The sequence below is a fragment of the Podarcis liolepis genome (genome assembly GCF_965112155.1).
Source record: "Podarcis liolepis genome assembly, chromosome: 10".
In the NCBI taxonomy this organism is placed as follows: Eukaryota; Metazoa; Chordata; class Lepidosauria; order Squamata; family Lacertidae; genus Podarcis; species Podarcis liolepis.
This window is the reverse complement of record NC_139562.1, coordinates 36,316,570-36,342,494: the sequence shown is the minus strand read 5'-3', so window position 1 is coordinate 36,342,494 and position 25,925 is coordinate 36,316,570. Positions and strand designations below refer to the sequence as shown.

The 25,925-nt window shown below is 40.6% G+C and overlaps 1 protein-coding gene across 1 annotated transcript in view; it reads left to right on the top strand.

The window, feature by feature from the left end:
• Positions 1-25,925, top strand: part of PLXNC1 (plexin C1) — a 60,610-nt gene that overhangs the window by 26,475 nt on the left and 8,210 nt on the right. The window contains exons 8-24 of the mRNA XM_083462984.1: positions 1,314-1,401; positions 1,512-1,574; positions 5,497-5,633; positions 6,158-6,337; positions 8,225-8,312; positions 11,456-11,656; positions 11,782-11,973; positions 14,761-14,854; positions 15,310-15,411; positions 16,365-16,468; positions 17,151-17,198; positions 18,402-18,526; positions 19,941-20,139; positions 21,007-21,153; positions 22,251-22,428; positions 23,395-23,498; positions 25,668-25,719. Of these exons, the coding sequence (XP_083319110.1) occupies positions 1,314-1,401; positions 1,512-1,574; positions 5,497-5,633; positions 6,158-6,337; positions 8,225-8,312; positions 11,456-11,656; positions 11,782-11,973; positions 14,761-14,854; positions 15,310-15,411; positions 16,365-16,468; positions 17,151-17,198; positions 18,402-18,526; positions 19,941-20,139; positions 21,007-21,153; positions 22,251-22,428; positions 23,395-23,498; positions 25,668-25,719 (2,102 nt within the window). The remainder of the gene's footprint in view (positions 1-1,313; positions 1,402-1,511; positions 1,575-5,496; positions 5,634-6,157; positions 6,338-8,224; positions 8,313-11,455; positions 11,657-11,781; positions 11,974-14,760; positions 14,855-15,309; positions 15,412-16,364; positions 16,469-17,150; positions 17,199-18,401; positions 18,527-19,940; positions 20,140-21,006; positions 21,154-22,250; positions 22,429-23,394; positions 23,499-25,667; positions 25,720-25,925) is intronic.

The window sequence follows — 25,925 nt, the reverse complement described above, 5'->3', positions numbered from 1 at the left end:
GTGTGTGTGTGTGTGTGTGTTTTGAAAATAAACATCCTGATAAAAGGTTATGCCACCTACCCACCTACATAGCTGTATATGACACACCAAAGTATGGATTATGTATAACAGGATGTACATTTTTTGTAAAGTGTGAGACTACCTGAAGAGTCTTGCCATTCTGCATGTAGGGTAGAGGAAGTGCAATCTTTATATAACACTTGTCTGTCTGGAAGCAACCTTAGCAATGAATAAGCCTTATGGGTAGGCTTGTTGTTTCGCTTGGAGCTATTATTAGCATATAGATTTATAACCGTACTTGGCCCATGATACATTCTTTTGCTGAAGCATCACTTTAGATCTCAACTCTGTTCCCCTGAGCACATAGCACTCATAGCCAACCTCCAGATAGTGATGAAAAAGAGCCATTGTGGATTCTGTTGTGCATTAACTCTATCTAAGCTACTGTGTGCATCACACAGAAGCGTATTTTCCAGAATTGAAAAGTTGGTGAGTGGGGGGCAAGGCAGGTCCAACATGAAGGCTCATGTTTCTAATTAATTAGTGCAATAAGGCTTGCCACTCATGACTCCTTTTGTGTTAACCAAAGGGTTGTTGGAACAGCTCCACAACAACCTCTAGCCCCAAGGCAAAACCCTTTCAACGGATTTACAGTTTTAAGTGAGATCATAGGGATGATGGAAGTTTAAATAGCAAGGAGGAGTCGACAGTGTGATTTTTGTGTATGTGTGTGCTACCACCTTAGCATAACATATGACCTTTACTTCAGATGGTATGAGCCATCTACTTTTGCCAGCAGTTGAAGCAACACTATAGAAATGAACCACTTCACTTGCCAGGTTCAGAGGCAGCATGGCACTGAAATCAGTCACTCAAAATCAACAGCAAAGGAGGACTCTTGCCTCTATGCAATGATTTTGGGCTTCCCAGGGGCTTTTGGTTGGTCACTTTGGGAGGCAGAATGCAATGGTCTTTTAATCTAATCCAGCAGGGGTATCATTATGGAGCCTTGCTTTCCCATGCCTAATATGACAAAGGTGCCCTTGAAGTTCTCCTGCTGATCCAAATTGACTTTACATGTTACAATTAAATTTCCAAGTTTTCAGCAGGCAGTGTAATATCTGAATTGTAGAGGACCAGTGTTCTGAGTTACTGAGGCCACTATATGAAAAGCCTTAGCTTGAGTAGAGATAAATAAATATTTATGACATGTAAGCCCCCTGAGTAAGACCTAGAATTATATACTGACACACCTTCTCTGCTGGATCTCACCAGTCCCTGCAGTTGTGTAAACTATTATTTTATATTTCTAGATGTTCAGAATGTTTGTCTCGTGCTGGTTGCACCTGGTCTACTAGAGAGAACAAATGTGTCTCCTCTACCATGACTTGTACACAAAAGGTAATTTTTCTGGCTTGTATTGAATTTAAATCGCTATATGGAAAGCTTTTTATTTGACGAATGGTGTTTTTTAAAAAAATATTCTAAGGAAGTGCTTTCAATTTTTTCAGGTTGACTGTGATTCAATTACTACCAGTGCTTCAGATGGGAAAGATATTTCACAGAGACCAGAGGTCAGCAGATATTCTGAAACTGATAAGTTACAGCACAGTTGATTGGGAGGGGGGTTCACTCATGTCTTAACACCATCTCCGCCTTTTCCTATAATGTATCCAGCTCACTGTCAAATCATATGCTGTTTTCACTGATGGCAATACCTCTTGCACTACTACCAAGTGTGAAGGAGGCAGAAGACTAAAAGGACATGGTGTAAAATAAGGGGAAGCATTGCAGGGTGATGGTTGGCAATTGGACACACTAATTCCCCCTTCAGTACAGGACCTTTATGAGCTCCTGTAGACCTTTCCCAAGTCCAGGCTCAGGAGAATTCCACTGGCTTCTCTAGTCTCTCTTGCTTATGGTATGAAATGCTTTGCATAACTCATAAGACTTGTAGCAGTAGCAACAATGCTAGTAAAATACAATGGGATGTTTGTGTTGCCTTCACTTTCCACTGCTGAAATATAGATAGTTGAGATTTGTGTGTGTGTGTGTGTGTGTGTGTGTGTGTGTGTGTTTCACATTTTCTGCTTTTACCCTTTGTACTCATGGGAATTTGTGCTATAATGAATAACAATGCTGTGTTTGGGTCAGGTACCATGACACTATAAGAAATCAGTAGTTGTCATTTAATATAATTAGTGGAAGGATTTTATTTCACAGAGTTACCCTCTGGGTTGAATTCTAATCCTGTTGGATCACTTTTCTCCAAATCTAGCTAGCAAATGGCTTGATCAAGCTTAAAAAACAATACAGAGCTGAATACAGTACATACATACTGCTGCAATTATCTGCTGTATGTGTTTTCCTCTTCAGTGATTTGGGATGATATATACTTAGAAACAAAAAACAGTCAAAATGTAGTTTTGATTTTCTGTGTAACTTGTGTTTTCCGTTAAACTTTATTGGATAGCACAGGTGTTGCCCAAAGAGCACACTGTTGTTTGAGGGAAGAACTACATTGCAATATGCTAGTGAGTTGACTATATTATTAGTACTGAATAGTATAAATTAAGTTTTGCAATTCTTGGTTTGTGTATTTTTAGGCAATCACCACAGTTTCAATCTGACTTAAACATGTTATTATTGAAAGTGTCTATTTCCTTGTTCTCTTCTACCCACCACCAAATCAGATTTCTTTCCTGTGCTAAACTGATAAGCCATTATGCATTAGATGGTGCTGAAACTGTAGAAGCAAATGTTGTGTTGGGTGGAGTGAATTAAAACTGAACTGCTTCTTTTAAGAAATGGGGGGAACTGGAGGGTTTAATCGAACTAATCTCTGAGCTGGATGGTAAGATTTCCACGACAGAAACAAGGAAGGGGAGCTGTTGGGTATGGGAGACTCATTGAAAATGGTTTCCCTCCCTACTTTGCTGGCAGAAGACTTATCAACTGCTTGCCTCACCCCCCTTGGTACTCCCATAGTACTTCAGGTTTCTAGTGAATACGGTGGCAAATGCAGTCGGTTTTTCTAAGTGTTGCTGCCTGACCAGGCATGGCAGCAGCCAGCCAGCAAGGCACTGCCCATCAGGTAGGGGTCTCTGATTGGCCCATTTGAAGCTAGCTTTCCAGAGGGAAGTCCCACGCTGTGATCCTGCTGGCCAGGGGAATTCACAAATGGCCAGCAATCACCTGTGATCTGGTTGTTGGGGATGGTGGCAGAGAGTGAGGGGCCACAACTGCCACCTACCCGGGAAAGGGCTGAGCAGCCGTTTACTACCATACCACTTCATTTTAAGTATGATTCAGTATCTTTAGTTCTCTTTTTATACCAAAATAACAGTGAGGTCAATGAAAATGTATCTAATCTTAATCCATAAATATCAATTTTTTTGCTTAACATTATCACATTATTAGTATCCAAAGAACTTCCTGAAGTTTTCCCATAGGCTTGTGCATTCCCAGTAAAATTGTTTACTTTTTAAAACTTCAGATAGCACTTTTCTTCCCTCTGCTGTTTAGAGCACTGTGAATTCTCAGTTTCAAACCTAAATTGTTTTGTGGAATTAGGTGGGACTTGCAGTTCAGGAAACAGAAGTCCAAAGCCATCTGTGTTCATATACGAGTATAGTCCCCTGCCTAGAGGGGCTTACAAAAGAATATTGTGATATTTAGTTTGCTGTTTTGCTAATTCTTATGGAAACCGAACATATTCAGCAGTTTTAACGTTTGTGAGAGATGCATATCAATAGACACATATCAGATTGGACTTCCTGTTGGTAGCTTTAGCTTTTCAGCAGCAAATGCAATTTAGCAGCTAACATCAAGGTTAGCTGCTGTTGCTGAGTCCTTTTGAAATATAGATGAAATATTTGGATTAAAAGACTCATGAAGGAAGAAACAAAGAACCAAACTAATAATTTATAAACTTTTTGTGTCGTTCAAAAGAGGGCTCATGCAACTTAGAAACATTAATTATAGATACAGCTATGAAGGATTGTTACATTGTATCCAAGTATACCATTAAATTTGTGCAATGATTTGTGCAGTGCCTATATTATTCTCATGGTGATTTTACTGCAATGCTATTTTGTGGGTATGAATGATTTTGTGTTCTCATGGAAATCTGTCTTTTAGGATTTCCCACTCTGTTTAATGGAGGAATCAGAGCCTCCGTTTAATTTCTTGGGGTTGTTGAGGGTTTTTTTTTAGTGTATGTGTGCGTACGCCCTGGGTGAATGGCAGTACTTTTGAAACTCTGTGGAATATATGTTCACAGACAGATATAGATATGAATGTGTTTTAATAAACATTTCCAAATTATTGTTGTTCTTTGGATTTTTAGCACCAACACATAAGTAATGCTAGCTATATGCAACCCAAAGCATGCCAGTCATACACGGTCCTCTTCTTCTCTCTGGAATAAGTTCTCCTGCCCATATTTTGCTTGCCTTAGGTGTGTTTTATCATTACACCTACATTGTCACTATCCGGGTTATTCAGATTCATGGGAACTGTGGTTGGCATTAACTATGACACATATGTGACACTAAACCTTATAAAGGCTGACAAGGGATGAGAGGGGAAATTCATGGGTTACCAAGACCAGCTCTTTGACCACAGTTTGTAGGGGCAATAATTTATTTTAGCTAGCTTATACACCAGTTTATATTTCACCCAAAAAAATCTTAAGCAGTTTACAAATTCCATCCGAAAGCAGTCAGTTTTAAAAAAACCACAAATACAAATTCCATATTCAAAACAATACTACCAATACCATAAAAACAATTCCACGTTTTAATTAGCACAATTAAATGTAAACATAAATAAGAACCATAAAAGCAAATCATATACAAAAACATCCAAGTGCAGCATTATGACATATGATCATTAAAAGATCTCAAGTAATATTATAAAAATCACATAATACAATCACTGAAAATCATTAACCTACATATTCACACTGCCCAAAACTAATATAAACATGTAGTGCCCATATGTGCAATCACCCAACAGACTTCTTGTACCCAGTGGTGGAGCTTCATGCTCTGGCACCGGGGTGCGGGGCTGGCGCGTGTCCTGGGAGTGGGGCATGCTGCCTGCAGGGGTCTGGCGCCCAGCGCGGGTGGGGGGGTAGCTGTGATGGCACTCCACCGGGATCGCGCTGCTGGGGGCGGTGCACTCCCTCCACACTCCTCTTCCTCCGCCAGTGCTTGTACCCATCATTTCATCCCATCCATTCCTTCCTATCTCTCATCAGGGCCAATATACTGTAGACTTATGTCTCCATCAAGCCATAGGCACTTGTGGATTTGGTTATGCCCTTCTATCTTTTGTTTTTATATTCCATCCTGAAGAATATGAAAACCAATGGAAATTATGGAGCATGGAACAACACTTAATATCTACCCATTAACAAGAAAGGTACAAGTTAAACATGTTTATAAGTGCATGACTGGATATTGAAATCTTGTTTCACTTTGTTTCCAACAGCCCATGCACATTACATCCATTGAACCAATGTGGATATCAACATTAGGCAGCAGTGAAGTACTAGTCAGAGGAGAAAACTTTTCAAATGCAGATGTTGTGATGGAAATGATTGGAACCAGTAGCTGCAAATCAGAGGAGTGAGTAAAAATACAATCAATTATTTTATCTTTGAAATTAACACACCACCTGTACCACATAGACATTTATCCTGGAAATGTTTGGACTGGTGATTAAACTATATAATCAAGATGGAGCCTTTTAACTGTGTGATTTAGACTTGCTTATTCATACTGCACTAATGTGCTCTTTTGTCACATTAGTTCCAAAAGTGAAACTTTAGTAATCACTGTAATAATCCCAGTTGTTTTAGGTTGTCCTCCTATTCCTTGGTAGATAGTCTAATTTCGATTTCCCCTCACTTGGTTACTTTTATTCTTATTTTTAAATTTTCCACATCTGTGAGTGGAATTAAAAGCAATGTTCATTCATAAGATGCTTTCTTCCTCTTCTAAATCACATTACAATATGAATTTTGATTGAATCCTTGGGCTCCATATGTTGTAAATTTTGAGTTCCAGAGAGAGTTGGCTTGCAAACTGCTTTAAAATTAAACAGCATTTGGGTTTGGGGAGAATTTGAGAGATGTTGTTCTTCTTTTCAGAATATTTGTCACTAAAGTGTTAAATCGCACACACATGAAATTCTGTTTACCACCAAGTCGCAAAGAAGCCAAGAGCATATGTATAAAGAAAATTGGCTTTCCGTGTTCACTCCCTGTGACACTGTCTTACGTCTCTCTCCCTGCATGTACTGGAATATTTCCAAATGTCACCTGGAAGAGGTAATCTTAAATTATTTTACTTCTTATTAAAAGTAGTACATTGAATATGAATGTGAAATAGTTAACTTAGTATCATAACAGACCTTATTGTCACTTGTAGATCCTTCAGTTTTATAGGGTGGGGCTGGGCTTTGAGATCAGATGTTCATGGTGCCATACCAATACATCCATCAGCTCAGCATTCATTCATTTACATTTGTATACCGCCCTGTACTCATAAGTTTCAGGGTGGTTCACAACATAAAATTACAATTTAAAAAACACAAAATACATAAAAACATAAAATAAAAACAAAGACAACCCATTAATCCCCCCTTCCACAACACATTTTAAAAGGGCATTAGATGTCAGTCAGCCAAAGGCTAATTTAAAGAGCCCAGCTGCACCCTTATCTGGACAGGGACGGCCTAACTGCTCTGTTAACCTCTAGGTTAGATTACTGCAACGCATTATAGGTAGGGCTGCCTCTGGAAAATTCAGCTAGTACAGAATTCAGCTCACTAAATAGGTTAGTCACTGAGGCAAGACAGTTTGAGCACATTACATCAATCCTGGTCCCACTGCACTGGCTACCATTTAGTTTCTGGGCCCAAGTCAAAGTGCTGGTGCTATAAACCCTTAAATGGCTCAGGACCGCAATACCTCGAGGACCGCAGCTTCCAGCCATCACCCCTCTATTACTGTCCATTCTGGGTCGCCCAACCACTGTTACAGTGTCCATTCTCTTGGCAGATCAAGATGAACAGGTAACCGCAAAAGTTACAAGGCATTTAGAATAAGATCCGTTATTTGGCTATTGATCCAAACCCCCAAAATGTGTTTTATGTAATTAACTGTTTACCTTTATCCTTTGTATACTGCATTTTGTTTTACTGCTATAGCTGGTGGCTGATGCAAATAAAGATTCATTCATTCATTCATTCATTCATCCCAGCCATCACCACTCCCATGAGTGACTCCCATACCATTTCAGAACCACTGCTGAAGAAGTCAGTCCACTAGGGAAAGGGAAGACAGCTGGTAGTCGTTATGCTAAGAGTCCATTCAAAGTATTGTAAGAGCTAAACATTCTTATATATGCAGTGTGTGTATTGGAAACCTAAGTAGAACAATGAAAACCAATGGTCTATAGTTGTTAGCTTTAAAACCTACTGAAATACGTGACTAGATCCTACTGGAGATTGTGTTGCTTACATGCCATGCTAGGCAGACTCTGATCAATTAAAACTCCTAAAAGAGGTGAACAATCACAATCAGTATGGATAGGAAGTTTGTCAAAAGAAGGCAGTGTACTGTAGGATCATACTGTCATACGCATGACACACAAATACTCATTCCTTAAGCCAGGCTTAAGATTGACATTTGTGTTTGTGAATAAATTTGCTTTGTAGTCATAAACTGAGAATCCTGTAGTAGTTTTTTATTTACTGTGGGGTAACTGTGGGGGTAAACAGCGTTTCCGTGCGCTGCTCTGGTTCGCCAGAAGTGGCTTAGTCATGCTGGCCACATGACCTGGAAGCTGTCTGCAGACAAACGCTGGCTCCCCCGGCCAATAAAGAGAGATGAGCGCTGCAACCCCAGAGTCGGTCACAACTGGACCTAATGGTCAGCGGTCCCTTTACCTTTACTGCGGGAGGCAGTGAAAGGCAGGAGTGCCTGGCATGCTCCTGGTCCATGGGGTCACGAAGAGTTGGAGACGGCTAAACAACAACAACAAAATGTCTTCTGAGCTGCAGACTTGATTATTATTTTTATTTGAAGGAGACCCAAAAATTGTAGTTTTTGATTTACTGGGAGGTAAAATGTTTTCTGAGCTGCAAACTTGTTTTTTTAAAATTTGAAGTAGACCCAAGTTCCAAGCTTATTTCCTTTCCCATTTTTTTGCAGTGGAGGTCGCAACATGACTATACGTGGGAGACATCTAAATGTCACAGAAATGGTTTCTGTTTTAGATGGAGGGGGACAAAACTTGGCAGTAAGTGAAATCCCCTCCCCTTCCCCCCAAAAATGTTGGCTATATTTACATTACAGCAGTACCTCGGGTTACATACGCTTCAGGTTACATATGCTTCAGGTTACATACGCTTCAGGTTACAGACTCCGCTAACCCAGAAATAGTGCTTCAGGTTAAGAACTTTGCTTCAGGATAAGAACAGAAATCGGGCTCCGGCGGCGCGGTGGCAGCCAGAGGCCCCATTAGCTAAAGTGGTGCTTCAGGTTAAGAACAGTTTCAGGTTAAGAACGGACCTCCGGAACGAATTAAGTATTTAACCTGAGGTACCACTGTAATTAGAAGTGCCACAATTCTGCAAACTGCCATAAAAGGCAAATGAGTGCCTTCCTGAAAAGTGTCATGATGTTTGGGTCCTGTATCATTAGTATTCTTTTTCGGTAGATAATATTGCTGAAACCTGCTTCCCTTTCCCACCCCCCTCCCTTTGGGGCTTCCAATGAAGGATAAAGGCTCTCTTATTTTGGAGAGTCTTTGGGTCTTTGCCAATTTGATTACCTTTTTTTTTTTTTTGCTGCTATTATCATTTGAACTTATATAGCTTTGCTGATCAATAAATATTTCCTGGGCTGCTTACAAACAAACAAAGCACAGTGATGAAAGTACACTGTTATAATGATTAACTGCAACAACAACAACAAGAAAACAATAAAAGGCAGCAAATAAAAAATCGTTACGGGGAGAGCACGCGTAAAATGGCATGGATTTATAACGCAATTAAAAAGACTGAGTGGATAAAAAAATCCTGCTGCCAAGAATGCTATAGAGAAGGCTCCAGGAGAGCAGTTGCGCCACAATTTCACCTGAATTCCTTCACAGCTTCAGTTTTACCTCAACTTTCAAATGACCGGCTTCCTAGTGTGTATATCTAGCTCCCATTATAAAGCCCTCTCATGCTTGCTAGTGTTCAGCTAAATGGGGAGTGTAATGAACATTAGCAAGTCAGTGGAAATATTAGGTTCAACTGGAGCTTCCAGGGAATACTAGCGTGCTCAAATCACACACACACACCCCCAGTGCATTGTTTTAATGTACATGATTTTTGGTGCATGAGGCATAGTGGATGGGAAGAAACAAAGCTGTGGAAGAAGAGTAAACAATCCATGTTCTGATTCTGAAATTACAGAAATTATTCCAGATAGTACATGACCATTCTTGTCCATAGCCAATTACAGTGGTACCTCGGGTTAAGAACTTAATTTGTTCTGGAGGTCTGTTCGTAACCTGAAACTGTTCTTAACCTGAGACACCGCTTTAGCTAATGGGGCCTCCCGCTGCTGCTGCGCCGCCAGCGCGCAATTTCTGTTCTCATCCTGAAGCAAAGTTCTTAACCCAAGGTACTATTTCTGGGTTAGCGGAGACTGTAACCTGAAGCGTCTGTAACCTGAAGCGTCTGTAACCTGAAGCGTCTGTAATCCAAGGTACCACTGTATTGCAATATTAATATCATTAGAAACTGAACAGGGGAAATCTGTCTACTCCTGTGTAGCATTACAGGCTTGCCCCATTTATCAAGCATAGGATTCCTTTTCAGGTAGTAAAAAAAAATGCAAGGCTGTACACAATCTGTATCAAATATCCAAGTTCTGCAGAAAGGAATTCAGTTGTTCAAATAAAAATTAGAATTGTCATACAGTTGGTTAGCTAAAATGCTTTATTCTGAACTTAACCTGTGAGAGAAAGTTTGTTTGGGGACCCATGCCTGCACATGTGTAAAAGCTAAAAAAAAACAGACACACATATAATTGTTGGGATTTTATACTAAATACCAGATTTTTACACGAGTGTATTATCACCAAAGTTTATGGGTCTTAGTCCAATTGTCTAGTGGATTGTGATGTGATTGGCATTTATAGCTTTAAATGCAAGTAAGCTGCAGCTTTTAGACTGCTTACTCTGCAGAAATAAATGAGCTTATTGTAGGAGTAAGCATTTTAAGGACTGTACTCCACCATAAGGTTTGAATTCAGACTTCTGCTTAGTGGAGTTCCAGTCATGCTGGAGGAAGCCAGTTCCTCCTCCCTGTCCCAGTTATGAAAACCATCTCCAGAGTGTTGGGTGACTGTCCAGAACAGCATGAGAAATGGGGAAGGGCGGGGGGGAATTGATGAAAACAGCTGACCTATGTTCCGTTGGAGAGGCTCCATTGGATCTCAGTTGCTTCTGTGAATGGAAAGAGCCCGTCCGTTCACACAAGTGACCCCCTGAGTCCAGCACAAAGTGTCTTAATGTAGGCTTGCCATATGTCAGAAAAATTCTAGACACATGCTGGTTTCTGGGTGTAAAAATGGTGTCAGGAGGGAGTTTTGCCGAATTGGCAAAATATCAAGGGAAAACCCGGCTGTATGGCAATGGAATGGGGGGGGGGGAATCAGCGTAAACAGCTCCAAAAGCTTAAAATCACTATTTTGGGGGGAGGTTTCCCCCAAAAAGCTCAACAAAAAATGGCTACCCTACTTAAGGAATATTGTGTACAGTGGTACCTTGGTTTACAACCATAATCCGTTCCGGAGGTCCGTTTGTAAACCCAAACAGGTTGTAACCCAAGGCACGTTTTCACCAATGGGGCCTCCCAAAAAAAATTGTTCGTAATCCAAAAAAAATGGGTTGTAATCCAAAAAAGGTTGCAAACCAAGACATGCACTTCTGGGTTTGATGTGTTTGTAATCCAAAATGTATGCAAACCAAGGTACCACTTTATATGAAAATATTAAGTTAAATTCCATGGAATTCTGTGATGTAAGCATCATAACTGTGCATAGAATTGCAGCCAACATATTGGCTACAATTTAACAATGTGTACTACACAGTGGTACCTCGAGTTAAGAGCTTAATTCATTCTGGAGGTCCGTTCTTAACTGAAACTGTTCTTAACCTGAGGTACCCCTTTAGCTCATTGGGGCCTCCCGCAGCTGCCGCCACCACACCACCGCACGATTTCTGTTCTCATCCTGAAGCAAAGTTCTTAATACGAGGTACTATTTCTGGGTCAGCAGAGTCTGTAACTTGAAGCGTCTATAACCCGAGTTACCACTGTATACAATTTGGCAGTGCTTTATAGTTTTCTCATTTTCCCCCTTTCCCCCTTTTTCTTTTTCTTTTTCTAGAAATTTACATGCCGCAGTGACAGATCTGAGTGTAATTTTACAACACCAGCTGTTAATACTGAGAAAAGTAATGTAAAAGTTGTTCTAAAAGTTGAAACGAAAAATATACCTTGCATTGAATTTCGATATGAACCTGACCCTGAATTTATTCACTATGAACTGACAACTGATATGCATCCTGCCTTGGAGTTAAAAATACATGTAAGATGCTGGTTTGGGTTTTATAAAGAGAAAACACAAATCTTCTATTTTAAACATTCATATGCTAAATTCTTTGAATTTGGTGCATATTTCACGCTTCATAGTATTTTCTTATCTCTTTCCAGAAAAAAAATGATGGGTTAAATATTTCTAAACGTGAGATTGCCGTTTTTATGTCCTGCATGGCTGCTGAGAAATTGCTAAACATAACTTTCATTGTTCAAAATATTTCGCAAACTGAAAGTCGCAGCACTATTTACTGCAGAGCCCAACAGACATCCGATGACAAGATCGATACATCCAGTGTGAAGGTTTATGTGAGTAAAAGTTTATGGACTCTATATTTTTTCTTATTACATGTGAATATACTATTTAATCTAACATAAAACAAAGAAGAAAATACTGCCATGGGATTAAATGAACAAAGAAACATAAGTACTTTATAGTCTTAACCAAAATTTTCAATTCTTTAATTAATATATTATTCTCAGTGTGACATTCACAGTTACCAGATAGCAGTTAGCAAAGATAAGGACAATGCCTTAATTTCATTTCTTGCTTGATTGATTAAGAGAGTATCGGCACAAAGCTATGAGCGTGCACTAGCAATAAGTTCCATGGGTCAGTCAGACAGAACATCCTCCAGAGGATGTCTTGCAAAGCACAGGTCCTATGACTACCAATGTGAGCACCCTACATCCTCCGCCCGAAATTATTGAGCACCTGGGCGACTCTGTGTAAAAATACCATCAGAATAAAGGGCAGCCAGTTGCCACAAAAAACGGTAAACTCCAAACATTCTTCGGAAAACAACTGACAAAGATTAGACTTCAGTAAAGCCAAGTCCATCTTTAGCTTTCTAACACGGAATATCGCAGGCTGGCCTAAAAAGGCATCGGACCCGTCCTTTGTTAAGTTCACCCAAGGTTATGACATTATATTTTTACAGGAGACTTGGAGTACAAGCGAAATGGATGTAAATGGCTGCCTCTCAGGATCACTAAGCAACGGGGGGGGGGGGGCCGAGTCAAAGGTGGTCTGGGTATTTTAGTTTCAACAAGGCTGAGGGCTACCCTAGTAAGTTTGGAGCCCCTGAACCATCTGGCCATAGCCCTGTTAGTGAGATGTAGTTTCTATAGCCTGTTACTGATTAACGTATATCCATGGGCTTGAAGGTCAACTATCACCACATTGGAAGAGGTACATTCTCTCCCGGCACTTGCTTGTAATGTCTGAGCCCTGTATTGCATACATTTTCTCTCTCTTCCAAATAAGCTTCCCAATAAGTAGATTAGTTTGCTTTGATTCTCTTACTTTGGTAATATTTGTGACACCAACGTAAATTTCTTAAGAATTCATCAATCCAAACTGAGACTTAAACTAACCTGGGTGGGGGGGTGTTTATGACCTCCAAAAGTTCCCCCATGAGGGAATGCATTTGGGCTAGAGTCCCCCCACCCTGCTGTATCAAGGGTGTGTGTGTGTGTGTGTGTGTGTGTGTGTGCACATGCACACAGCTCATCAAAGGCAGAAAAGCCCAGTTTTTGAGAATGCAATGTAAAATCAATTAAACAGAACAAAGGGGATCAAAACTGTATGAAAACAGGTATTATATTTTTCTATAAAAAAATTCCTTCCAGTAGCACCTTAAAGACCAACTAAGTTAGTTCTTGGTATGAGCTTTCGTGTGCATGCACACTTCTTCAGATACACTTCTTCAGATATTTTTCTATATTAATACTTGTATGATAAATAATGCAGTGCAAAATATAGGTAACCAGATGCCAGGCACAAATACTGATGTGTTATACTCCTTCAACATGATCTTACAGTAACTATAATTTAGAAACGGAAGTGCTGGTAGAAAACCATATGATTTGATTTTACATTAAAAAATCCCAAATATATAGCTCCAAAATTAATATGGGGCAAATATTTGTGCATCTTAGTTTTCCCTGAGTCTTTTGTGGGGAGTAGATTGGTAACGTTGAGCATTATTTTTGTGTTCTCCCGTTTTCCCTTGTGTTGTACAATTGATTTAATCTTGGGTTAGATAGCACTGTTGAGTTTCCTTCTTTCCTGCATCACTTCTATATATAGCAGCTCAGTCATTGTTATTTCAGTCATGCTTGGAGCTGCAGCTCCCTGTGCGAACGGAGTGCTAGAAGGAGAGGTAACAGTGTCTATGGTTTCGTCTATTGATTTCAACACATAGTATTAGCTCAGCTGCAGTGTGCTGTTTTTTCCAGCCACGGAAGAAGGAAAACAACCCAGCGAGGAGGGTCAAGAACTACCGTATTTTTCGCTCTATAGGACGCACTTTTTCCCCTTCAAAAATGAAGGGGAAATGTGTGTGCGTCCTATGGAGCGAAGACGCCATAGCCCCGCGACCCTCTCCCGGCTGGAGAGGTGACGCGCGGCTATGGCAGGAACCTCTACAGCCCCGTGTCACCTCTCCAGCCAGGAGAGGGCGTGCGCGGGGCTAAAGCAGCCCCCCCGCGACCCTCTCCCGGCTGGAGAGGTGACGCGCGGCTATGGCAGTAGCCTCTATAGCCGCGCGTCACCTCTCCAGCCGGGAGAGCACTCGCGGGGCTAAAGCAGCCCCCCGCGACCCTCTCCCGGCTGGAGAGCGCACGCGGGGCTAAAGCAGCCCCCCACGACCCTCTCCTGGCTGGAGAGGTGACGCGCGGCTATGGCAGGAGCCTCTCCGCTGCGCCTTTCCACTGCTCCCTGACCTGCTCTTTGGGGCTGGTGGTGGGCTTCCCCCCCGCCAGCCCCAAAGAGCAGGTCGAAAGGAACCTGAAGCCTGGAGAGCGAGAGGGGTCAGTGCACACCGAGGTAGCCGCCTGAACGCACCTTAAACGGCACCTTGTTTTAGAGCGGGAAAACAAGAGGGGAAAAGTTCTCCCCCTCTCTGTGCAGCGCCTCCTGCTGCTTCACTGAAGGGGCGCTGGGCAGAGAGGGGGAGAATTTTTTTTTCTTGTTCTCCCCCCTCTAAAACAAAGAGCGTCCTATTGTCCGGTGCGTCCTATGGTGTGAAAAATACGGTACATATCAATATAGGTCTTTCTTACATACTCATTTCCCCCTCCCCAATCCACTAGGTCAAGCTGGGAAACTTTAAGCAAGAAGTTCCAAAAGAAGCACACAACTATTCATATTTGACCCTTCTTTTGTTAATCCCCATAGTCATTGCTGGTAAGTAGCACTATTCATGTGTCCAGGTTTCCATCTGTTAAAAACCAGTAAACGTATGCAATGGTGGTCAGTGGGGTGGTTTGTTAAGTGAAAGACCCAGCAGCCCTGACACAGCATTCTGTGGTGGATGAGACTTTCTGCCTTTGTTTTGTGGTGGACGAGGAGGAGGTGGAGGGAGGGGGGGGGGTTTGGTAGCCAACACATGCAAGCTTACAGTTCTTGCATAGCTGGTCATTCCCTAATAACATCAGCAACTGGGACAACCAACTTCTTTGTAACAATGTGTTGTATGGTGGTGGTCACTACTACCTTTTGGTGACTATTCTGAGACACAGCTGTTTTCAAAGCACTGCAGATTCCCGTTTTTGCCCTTTGTTTTGATAAAAAGAATGCAAATTAGTATATTTGATGGTTCTTACTTCTGCTTTTTATTGCGTATCGACTTTTTCCCCCAGTTGCAATTTTTGTGACCCAAAGAAAATCCAAGCAGTTGAACCGTAAACTGAGTGAACACCTGGAGCTTTTGGAATGTGAACTCCGCAAAGAAATACGTGAAGGTGTGGGTTTTAAATTTTTTTAGAGCTCTTTTGTGGATGAGGCGCCTCGTGGTCTATCAAGTGCATGTATTCCTTCAAGTAGATCACCATTCTGTGATTTCCTATAGTCATAACACACAGAATTCCTTCTTCAGTTAATATTAGCAGTTCTGAGATAGCATGAGGTTATATCAGGGATGGCCTGTGTGGTGCGGCAGATGGTAGTAATTGGCTGCCATCATTCTTTAGAAGCCAAGGGGAAGAGAGATCAGCTGCTTTCAAGCGGAATATAATGCAGTGATGTTGTAAGCAGAAAGTGGCTGGGTCAGCACCATGTGTGCAGGTATTGATTAGCCAGTGGCACCTAGTATGGGCACAAACTGACACAACTAAGAGTGTTGTGTCTCCCCCTCCACTGCTGCCCCACAACTGCCCCTGGTAAGAATCCAGGCCCCAATTTGACCTCTGTGCAGCTGCCATTTACTACTGCCAGCCCACCATCTTTGTACCACTACATTGTGTTCAACAGTGCAGGTAAATGGGATATTTATTTACGTGCCTTTAGTGCCATTTGCCCAGTATTGTGGAATGCTCTGCCAATAGAGATTCAGCAGGCACCTTTTGTTCCAACTCTTAAAACTTTCCGGTTCCATCAGGTTTATTCAAGCAGCTAAGAATACATCTTTCCATAGCAGTTAGCTAATTTCTGCTTTTAACATCCTTATATGATCCTTTTACTGTAAGATTTTATATATAATCGTTGTAAACTGCTCTGCTATTTTTATGAATAAATAACTATTAAAAATCATATGTGATCAACATTTCCCATTGCATTCAAAATGAGTACAGAGATAAATGTATGCTGTGAAAACCGTCTCATGATAGCTACTTTCCAATATCGCTTTGAAAGCTGTAATTAAGATAATGTTATATTACAAAAAACCAGCACTCCAGGGGATCTTTGTTTCTTGCAGGCTTTGTAGAGCTGCAGATGGAAAAATTGGATGTGGTTGATAGTTTTGGAACCATCCCCTTCCTTGACTACAAACACTTTCTTATTCGAACTTCCTTCCCGGAGGTAAACAACTGCTTATATATTTGTTATAAACCTTTTGCAGTAATTGAAATCGCCCAAGTTGTAAACGTGTCATGGCTTTGCATACCATTAAATGACCTTTATAATAAAAGGGCAGCACTTATACAGAATAAACCTTGCTGATTTTAAGATTTGGGGTTTGGTTATGTTTTTGTTGCTGTTGAGCTTTCGTGGGATTTTTGAGGTTGAACTCAGCTAACTCAGTGTGCTAGTGGAAGCCAGCACAAAGACTTACACTACTGCAATGGGACTTTCCTCTCTTCGCCCCATGTGCCCCTGCACCTTCCCAAAATCCACTCTGAAGGGTTAGGAGAACCCCAGAACAGTTCACAGGAGCAGAGGGGTGATGCCATTCATCAAAGTATTTTCAGGGCATGTTGTTTTGCTGCCAGGTCACCCCAGGTGCTGTGACATTCTACTAAAAAGTTCACCAAAGTTGACTTCAACCCAGAAAATTATTATGTGAATCCAGTTTGCTTATAAAAATATGGGGCAGTTTATGCAAAGGTCTCCCTGTGAAAAATCATTTGGTTATTGCGTGCATGCAGCTTCATCATATGGGCCAATCCAAACCACTGCTTTTTATTTGAATGCTTTATCTATTTTGCAATCTTTTGTTTTGCAATCTTCTGTCAACATCATAGTCGTCAATCTGTTATTTTAGGCCGGAGGCACGTCGTTTATCTTGATTGAAGACTCCAGTGAACCCCTTGTAAGTGTTTTACATATAATTTTAGTTCTCTTACAAAGGAGGCAACTGGTTTAACAGAAATGAAAACTGGGTAGTATGATTCTTTTAGTGTTTCTAGCAAATTTCTGTTGTCATTTTATGCTGTATCTTGCTTTGCATTCCTATACAGAGAATGCAACAGATAACTTTTATAAATAAATAAAAACAAATCTAAATGCTGTAACTAATTTCCATACAGAGATGTGCACAGTTCACAGGATGTGTGTATTATGTTCATTAGCATGGCAGGTGGCAAGCTGTATTTCACTGGCAGCCTTGTGCCCAGCATTCCTCGGGAATTGTAAGAATCTGTCAACCTGGGGAACGCTACCCCTTCCCAGATCCATTCTCAAATACGTTCACAGGCAGAACTAATGTTTAATTAGGGTTTTAAACCACTAATTAAACATGTATCCAGGAGACGGATGGGGGAAGTTGTCCTTGTGCCTTTCCTCCTACGAAGACCAGGAGTGCCTTTCCCCTAGGATTGCACTCTCAGAGGGCAGTCTGGGGACAGAAGAGCCAGGTTGAAAGGAAAGTTTTCCCACACCTCTTACCTGTCTGTCCCCTGACAGTCACAGATCAGATCACTCTGAGTCGCCCAACTCATAGTGATCCATGTCTGTCTGAACCCGAGTTGATGCTCAGGTCCCTCCAAATAGGCCCAATTTGCCTTGGGACAAAACTGAATCCACTGCACAGCCTTCATAGCTCTCTGCTCTCTGAGCTGTTATTGATAGGGATGCCTATAAATCCTTAATATAAAAGAGCTGCTTGATAGGGATACCTATAAATCCTTGCTGTACGTGAGTTAATGAAGTTTGAAATCCTTACGCTCTTCTTTTTCAGAGAACAAAGAATACAGTGAATCTTAAAAACCTGCTAACAGGGATGGGGAAGCTGTGGCCCTCCAGATGTTGTTGGACTACAATTCCATCTCCCTGAGCACTGACCATGCCCATTGGAGCTGATGGGAGTTGGCATCCAACATCCTTTGGAGACAACCCATCCCTGTCCTGGCAGTTCCTAGCAGTGGTTGGTTAAAATAATATTACCTTGCCTGCCTGAACATCTTTTTCTTTTGTATTCAACATTTTTTTTGGTATTTGATGCTTGCAGCTATAATTTAAAATAAAACGAACATATTAAAAACAAAGAAACAGACATACAATTCATGTATTTCAGAGCAGAAATCCTGAGCAGAAGGATGAAAGCATTACAGCATTGTACGCCTTAATTTGTAACAAGCATTTTCTTGTTACTCTGATTCATACGCTTGAAAAACAGAAAACCTTCTCTGTAAAAGACAGGTATGCTACAGAACTTAGATTCTTCAAGTTGTAGAAACATGAAAGAACAACCTGCACATATAGAAATGTTGTGTTTCTGTTGACTTTGATCCCTCACACTGCTCCAAAAAATCTCATTAGTCAAATTTCTGGAAAGAAAATGTAGGTGGTAAGCAATGAAGTTTTGGCTCAGAGTACTTATTGAAATTAATGGAGCTGCCTTAGTCATGTTCATTAGTTCAATGAATCTACTCTGAATAAAACTTGGTTGAATACAACCTGTATCTGATTCTTACAGAGGTACTTTCACTGTTATGTCTGTGTAATTACCTTGAAATAAAAAGAAACATATTGGAATCTTGCTAAGAGTTCAGTAACTTAGAATATTGAAACAGAATATGCAGACCAAATTGTACTAAGGCACTCTTCTGTAGAATGAAATTAACATATTCATTGGTGTTAGTTATTCTGTTTTGTGAATACTAATAGACATTCTGGGCTTTATTGGATTAAACGACTTGGAAGATTGACTGGATGGAATAGCTAGAAACCAAAACTGGGGACAGCTAGGACAATGCTAATACAAAGGGGCACCCAGTAAGATAATTAACTCACTTCTCTCCAACCCTTGCAGTTGTGGGGTTGGGGTGTTTTGAGGGTTGAAGTGGCAGGCCAAGTTAAGGATTCGTCTCACTGAAGTGAAATTCCAGGTATTGAAGATAACTGGAGGTTACTTTTTTTAGCTGCATAATTTACACAAGTTACTTATTCATCACATAGGAGCTTCCAGCAATTATTTTCCTTCACTTGAAATAATACAAAAAGTTGGCAGCACAGTGTTTAATGGTCTAGACCAGCCTTTCCCAACCTTGGGTCTGCAGATATTGTTGAAATACAGCTCCCATCATCCCTAGCTAGCAGGACCAGTGGTCAGGGATGATGGGAGTTGTAGTCCAACAAAATGTCTGCAGACCCAAGATTGGGGAAGGCTGGTCTAGAAAATAACTACAGTGTTCCTGCCATATGTCCTTTTCTTTGGTTACCTGTAGAGTGATGGACAGAGTTTAAAACTGGCATTTTGGTTCTTAGGTCTATGGACGGTACAAGTCTTGGTTTAATTTGAGACCTACTCCTGGAGCTTTGTCATGTGGACCATTTATACTCACTGCCTTATATTAACAAGTGATCATGCATTTTGTATCCTCCATTTTATTGTTCTCCAGGTTTCTTAGTAGTTCTCCTGTTTTATTTTATTTTGGAAGTGCTGGTATTTCCTTCAACTTTTATGTGACAGCTGCCAGGATGAGTGTGGCAGCATATAAATCGAGTTAGTATTGCTATTACTTAGGTAATGATGTAGGCAGAATTACATATTAGCTTATATTCAAATTCTTCCTCTTCTTGTCATTAAATTTATTATTCTCTTTATAAACAGATGCTTGTTTGCATCTTTCTTGACGATCGCACTACAAACAAACCTAGTCTACTTAACCCATATTCTAGAGGTCTTGACAAGGGATTTGATGGAACAGTCTAGCAATATACAACCGAAGCTGCTGCTAAGGCGTACAGAGTCGGTGGTAGAAAAACTGCTGACAAACTGGATGTCTGTTTGCCTCTCTGGTTTTCTTCGGGCAAGTATTGTATCTTTTCATTATACTTGCTTGTTTTCATGCAGAAGGAACCACTTGTGATGTGCATGTACAGCAGCTTTCTTGCCTAGCAGTTTGTTCAGTACTTAGTAACATGCATGCGCTCGAAGAGTCCCCTTCAGTTCAGTGGAATACGTTTGCATGAACAGGTTTTATTTTGAATCATTAAATGAATGGGAACCCCACATTTGAACACTCATAAATATTTGGGGTAAAAGATGAGTAGGAAAATGAGCTGTTTTCAAACATTGCTTCATATTTTTTTTAGAGAAGCCACATGTACATAGGCAAAAATGTGAAACATACAGGTAGAACGTATTTTGTGATAATTGCACATGTGTCTCTTCCACTAAATGTATGCATAACTGCATCCTGCAGCTGGCTGCCGCTTCCCATTACACATACATTATATGTAGATGTGAAGAAATATATGAGCATGTGGGGTTCATGTCTTTTCCCTACATGGAAATGCCTATTATTTGCAGCAGACTTTAAGCAGGGCAGTTTTTCTGGTTTCCCCCGTTTAACAAATAAGTTGTCATGCATAGAAAAATGCAAAGAAAAGAGGGTATAACTATAAGCCAGTGTGGTGTAGTGGTTAAGAGTGGTAGACTTGTAACCTGGTAAACCGGGTTCGCTTCCCCGCTCCTCCACATGCAGCTGCTGGGTGACCTTCTCTGAAGTCTCTGAAGTCTCTCAGCCCCACTCACCTCACAGAGTGTTTGTTGTGGGGGAGGAAGGGAAAGGAGAATGTTAGTCGCTTTGAGACTCCTTCGGGTAGTGATAAAGCGGGATATCAAATCCAAACTCTTCTTCTTCAGTAACATTGTATTTCATTATGTTTCTTAGGAGACATTTGGGGATCCATTCTATATGCTTGTGACAACCCTAAATCAAAGGATAAACAGGGGCCCTGTGGATGTAATAACCTGCAAGGCCTTGAACACACTAAATGAAGACTGGTTACTGTGGCAAGTAACTGAATTCAATACAGTGGTATGTCTTGTTAATTGTGTGTCCAGCAAATGAAACCAACAAGTCTTGTGTGGTAGAAACTATATGGCTAAGCAGGGGTGGAATTCTAGATCAAGAAGTGGTCTCACATATGTAGTCTACGGTCGAATTGTGGTTCTTCATAGACTGACATTCATAACAGATTCTAGTGTTATGAGAGGGAGAGAAAAAATGCCAGATTGCTTTCTCCACACCATCTATAATTCGTGAGATAGGTCACTTAGTTTTTAGAGATGGATTATCTTGAGGCTGAGAGATACTGGCTGCAGTTAACAAGCTTCAAGCTAATACACTCTCACATCAACTTACCCAGTATGGTTGCAAGATCAGAAGCACTTCTGTTTCCAAGTAGCCAAAGTTTATCTTACTATCTGAACCATGACAAACTGGAGCTTAATCTATAGTTTGTCCAAACAACCAAAGATAAAATTGTGATTTCTGATCCTATGTTATTTGGATAGGCCATACCTAAAAACACCAGTTTGAATAAATAAAATACTGTTTAATTTATTTATCTGGAAGCAGATACTTACAATTTCATGCCTGCATCAGAAGAGATAAGAGGCAGTTATTTCATACATGAAAACTATGCTTTAGCATTATGACTAGATCAGGTTACTGACTTGCCTGAGTCCACTCAGCTTGTTTTTGGGTGTGAGATTGAACTCTGCTGTCTGTGGCCCAAACTTAGCACACTAGCTCAGTTGGGACTGAGTAACTGTGAAGTGTGAAAACATGTTTTTGAAAGATCTATATTAATTGCCTCTGACATAATACAAGATTTGCTAAGACAGATGATAATGATTTTCATATAAGTGGTTTACATATGACTGCTTGAACACTAAGATAATCTTTGGAGGCCCTGCTCCAAGCGAAGTGAGTCAGGTGGCTGTCAAGGAGAGTGCTTTTTCAGTGGTGGCACCTCGACTATGAAATGGGCTCTTCAGAAAGACTTCCTTGGCACCAGCTAGAAGGTCTTTTCAGTGGCAGGTGGTTATCTTTCTATTCACCAAGGGTTTTTATGTGCTTTAAATCTGGGTTGTAAATTACATTGTGTTTAAACATTTGTTCTCTTTCAGGAATTAAATGTTGTCTTTGAAAATATCCCACAAAGTGAGTGTGAAGGCACTTTTCAGACAATTCAAGTTAACGTCCTGGATTGTGACACCGTAGGGCAAGCCAAAGAGAAGATCTTGCAAGCCTTTCTGAACAAGAATGGCTCTCTTTATGATCTTCAGCTCAACGAAATGGCCTTGGGTAAGGCATTGCCACTGCCCTATTTTTGTTATAAATTTATAATCTCACATTTATTTTCCTTTGTTTACTCTGAGAACAGAATTTAATAATGGGTTTTTGAAAAACCACAAATGAAGATTTCTCTGCTGTTAACAGATGAGACCCACAAATTACTATGAATTCATTAAAACCAATCTGTTTTAACTAAATAAATTCTGTCATTTGTGGATTACAGTTAGCTTATGTACAGTGGTGCCCCGCAAGACGAATGCCTCGCAAGACAAAAAACTCGCTAGACGAAAGGGTTTTGCGGTTTTTAAGCTGCTTCGCAAGACGAATTTCCCTATGGTCTTGCTTCGCAAGACAAAACCGTCTTGCGTTTTTTGCAAGTTTGTTTCCCTTTTCTTAACACTGTTAATACAGTTGCGACTTGACTTCAAGGAGCAACTCATAGAACGCGGTGTGGTAGCCTTTTTTGAGGTTTTTGGTGATTTTTGAAGCTTTTCCAAAACTTTTCCGACACCGTGCTTCGCAAGACGAAAAATTCGCTAGACGAAAATACTCGCGGAACAAATTAATTTCGTCTTGCGAGGCACCACTGTAATATATAGCAACCTATTGAGGACTGGGCAAATTAAATGCTTGGCAAGCACAGTATCACAGTCTCTGTTGCTGCAGTATTAGCTGAAGCAGAATGATCCATTGGGAAGAACCAGTACAGCACTGGTAGTAGTGATCCACCTCAATAGCTGCTCACAAAACCCTATTGTGATACAGAAGCTGATGTGGCCATGAAGGAATGGAATATGGTTCAAATGGTTCACAAACCCAGCATCATCAGTGCAAGTACTTTTAGCATCTTGACCTCTTATGAGAATTTTAACAGACTGGCAAAATATGCTAGGGTTGCCTCGCAAGCCACTGGTGGCATCTCAGAATCAAAGCACAGAATATGTTTGAATTGCAGCTGTTTTAATTGTTTGACAGCTCTTCAGTCAGGTGCACAAACAACCGAACTTTTGGACATAGATAGTTCCTCTGAGATTCTGGAAAATGGAATTACCAAGCTGAATACCATACGCCATTATGCGGTAAGAACAAAAATCCTTAATAATTTGAAGATCTCTCTTTTGTAAGGACAATCTGGGATAGCCCAGTCGGTAGAGCATGAGACTCTTGATTTCAGTGTCATGGGTTCAAGCCCCATGTTGGACAAAAGATCCCCGCATTGTAGGGAATTGGATTAGATAACCCTTGTTGTCCCTTCCAACTCTAAAATTCTATGATCTTCCATGATCTTCTCAAATACTGTATCTAATAGTTGTCATATGGTCTAGCCGAAAGACTGGACCAGGATTCTCTTGCTAATGCCATCACATACTTGATGTGGGTCTATAGGAAGTCACTTAAGCTGCAGTTCTGTACATTCTTTCCTGGGAGCAAATCCCATAGTACTTGTGAGAAGACACAGGATCACACTGTTAGCCTAGCTACATTTCCATGCACATTTGGTTGAAAAAGCATTAGTACTGAGTGTTTATAATCAGTAAATTCAAAATGAGAAAAAAGGAAACCTTTGCATGCCAAACATAAATGTCATCAAAATAATGACCAGTCGAAAGTTAAGCCTTTTAAACTTGTTCCTAAACCGTTTCCAGCATAATCAAAGGGACTTAATTGGTCACAATCAAGTTACTGAAATGGTTTCAATTGTATGTGCAGCACAAGTCAAAGTCCCACCAAGTTCAGCATTCTTAGTTATAGCTGCTCTTAGTTGGATTAGGGTCACTAGAATTAATTGAGTCTGAGGCAGAACTTTGTGTTACCGTGTTCTTTCCTACTGTGGTTTGGGGAAGGAGATCAGTGCTGGAACATCTGATTAGCATGCAGAAGGTACCAAGTTCAATCCCTGGCCTCTCCAGGTAGGGCTGGGAGACTTCCCTGCCTGAAACTCTGGAAAGCCACTACCAATCAGTGTAGACAGTACTGAGCTAGATGGACCATTGGTCTGCTTCCTATGAGTTGCATCTACTCATTGCCTTTCCAGGTGTCTTGCCAAGTAGACAAAATGACAAAATTTCTCCTATGTTCCCTTTAATTTGTTTGCTTGTGTAATCCGAGATGTTTTCAAAGCCTTACTGAAGTCCTGGAATAGTATATTCCCTTTTACCCTTTGTCAATGATGTTTAGCACTTCATCACAAAGGGAAGTGAAATTTGTTGCCATGCTTTCCCCCCATAAATCCAGTTAAATTCATCTCAAGTACTCACCCACAAAATACACAACATAAATTCTTGTACTTAAATTTTTATTTACCCTTTTGTTAGCCCTGTGTCCCTTGAGAGATTAGATTTTATTTGGAGCTATCTTTACTTTGTTTTTGCTATCTTCATTTTGCCTCTGCTTCGGTGTGCTACGTGTTCTTTTATTTGTATTTGGGGAAAGCCCTATAGCTCAGTAGTAAAGATTACGCTGTGCATGCATAAGGTTCCAGTTTTAATCACGACCATCTACAGTTAAAAAGATTTCAGTCACAGCTGCCTGTGATTTGGAAGAGACACTGCCATTTGGCCTTGGTAATATTTGGCTGTTTGGATAAATAATCTGATAGTAAACGAGAAAAACAAGCCCAGTTTTTCCTGTTCTTCGTCTTTCAGTTTTTGTAAATTTCCTGTTTCAGGTCATCAAACATTTCATCAGTTGAACAAAATCTATTTTTCTTGCACTTCCTAAAACTTGGTGTAACTGCAGGATTCTATTGGTAAAGGATAAGCTTTACACTGGGCCAGCTGCTGCAGTTTCACTTTTCCCCATTTTTGGAAGGCATCCTATTCTGTGCAAGCCATTTCAGTAACTGAGTAGCAATAGGGAAGAACCATAGTGGAATGTGACCAGTTTATGCCTTAGCAGGACATGTGAACAATCATTATGATACATGTGCTTTCAGATAAGCATGTCACATTACATTAAAAAAAAAGGTACTGCACCCATCTCAAAATATAAGGCCCTTTAGGAACGTCAGCCTTTATAGCATGGCTGGCTGGCTGTATCAGAATAGAAAAAACCCTATGGCTACTCTAACTTTGCACTTAGGAAGCCTCAGAGTGGGGAAATGAACACAGAACATAATGCATTCTTTGACCTGTGCTGGCTGGGAAGAAAGTAACAAGTCACATGCAGTGGATCATGTGAACTTTGAGGAACCGTGTAGTTTTAGAAAAAAAATGCATATTACAAAAGCTGTTTTATTTCCTTTTCAGATTTCAGATGGAGCAACTATTAAAATCTTTAAGAAAAAAATGGATCTATCAGGTACTGAAACCAATACAAGCCTGATATATATAATTGTGATGGCAGGGTGGGGGACCCTTCCATAGGTTGTTAGACTGCAACGCCCACCAATGGTCAGGGATGGCAGATGTTGTAGTCCAGCAACATATGAACAGCCACAGGTTTCCCGCCCCCACTGTAATGGGTTTTATAGAGCTATGAGTATATAGCAGACCATTTGAACCATA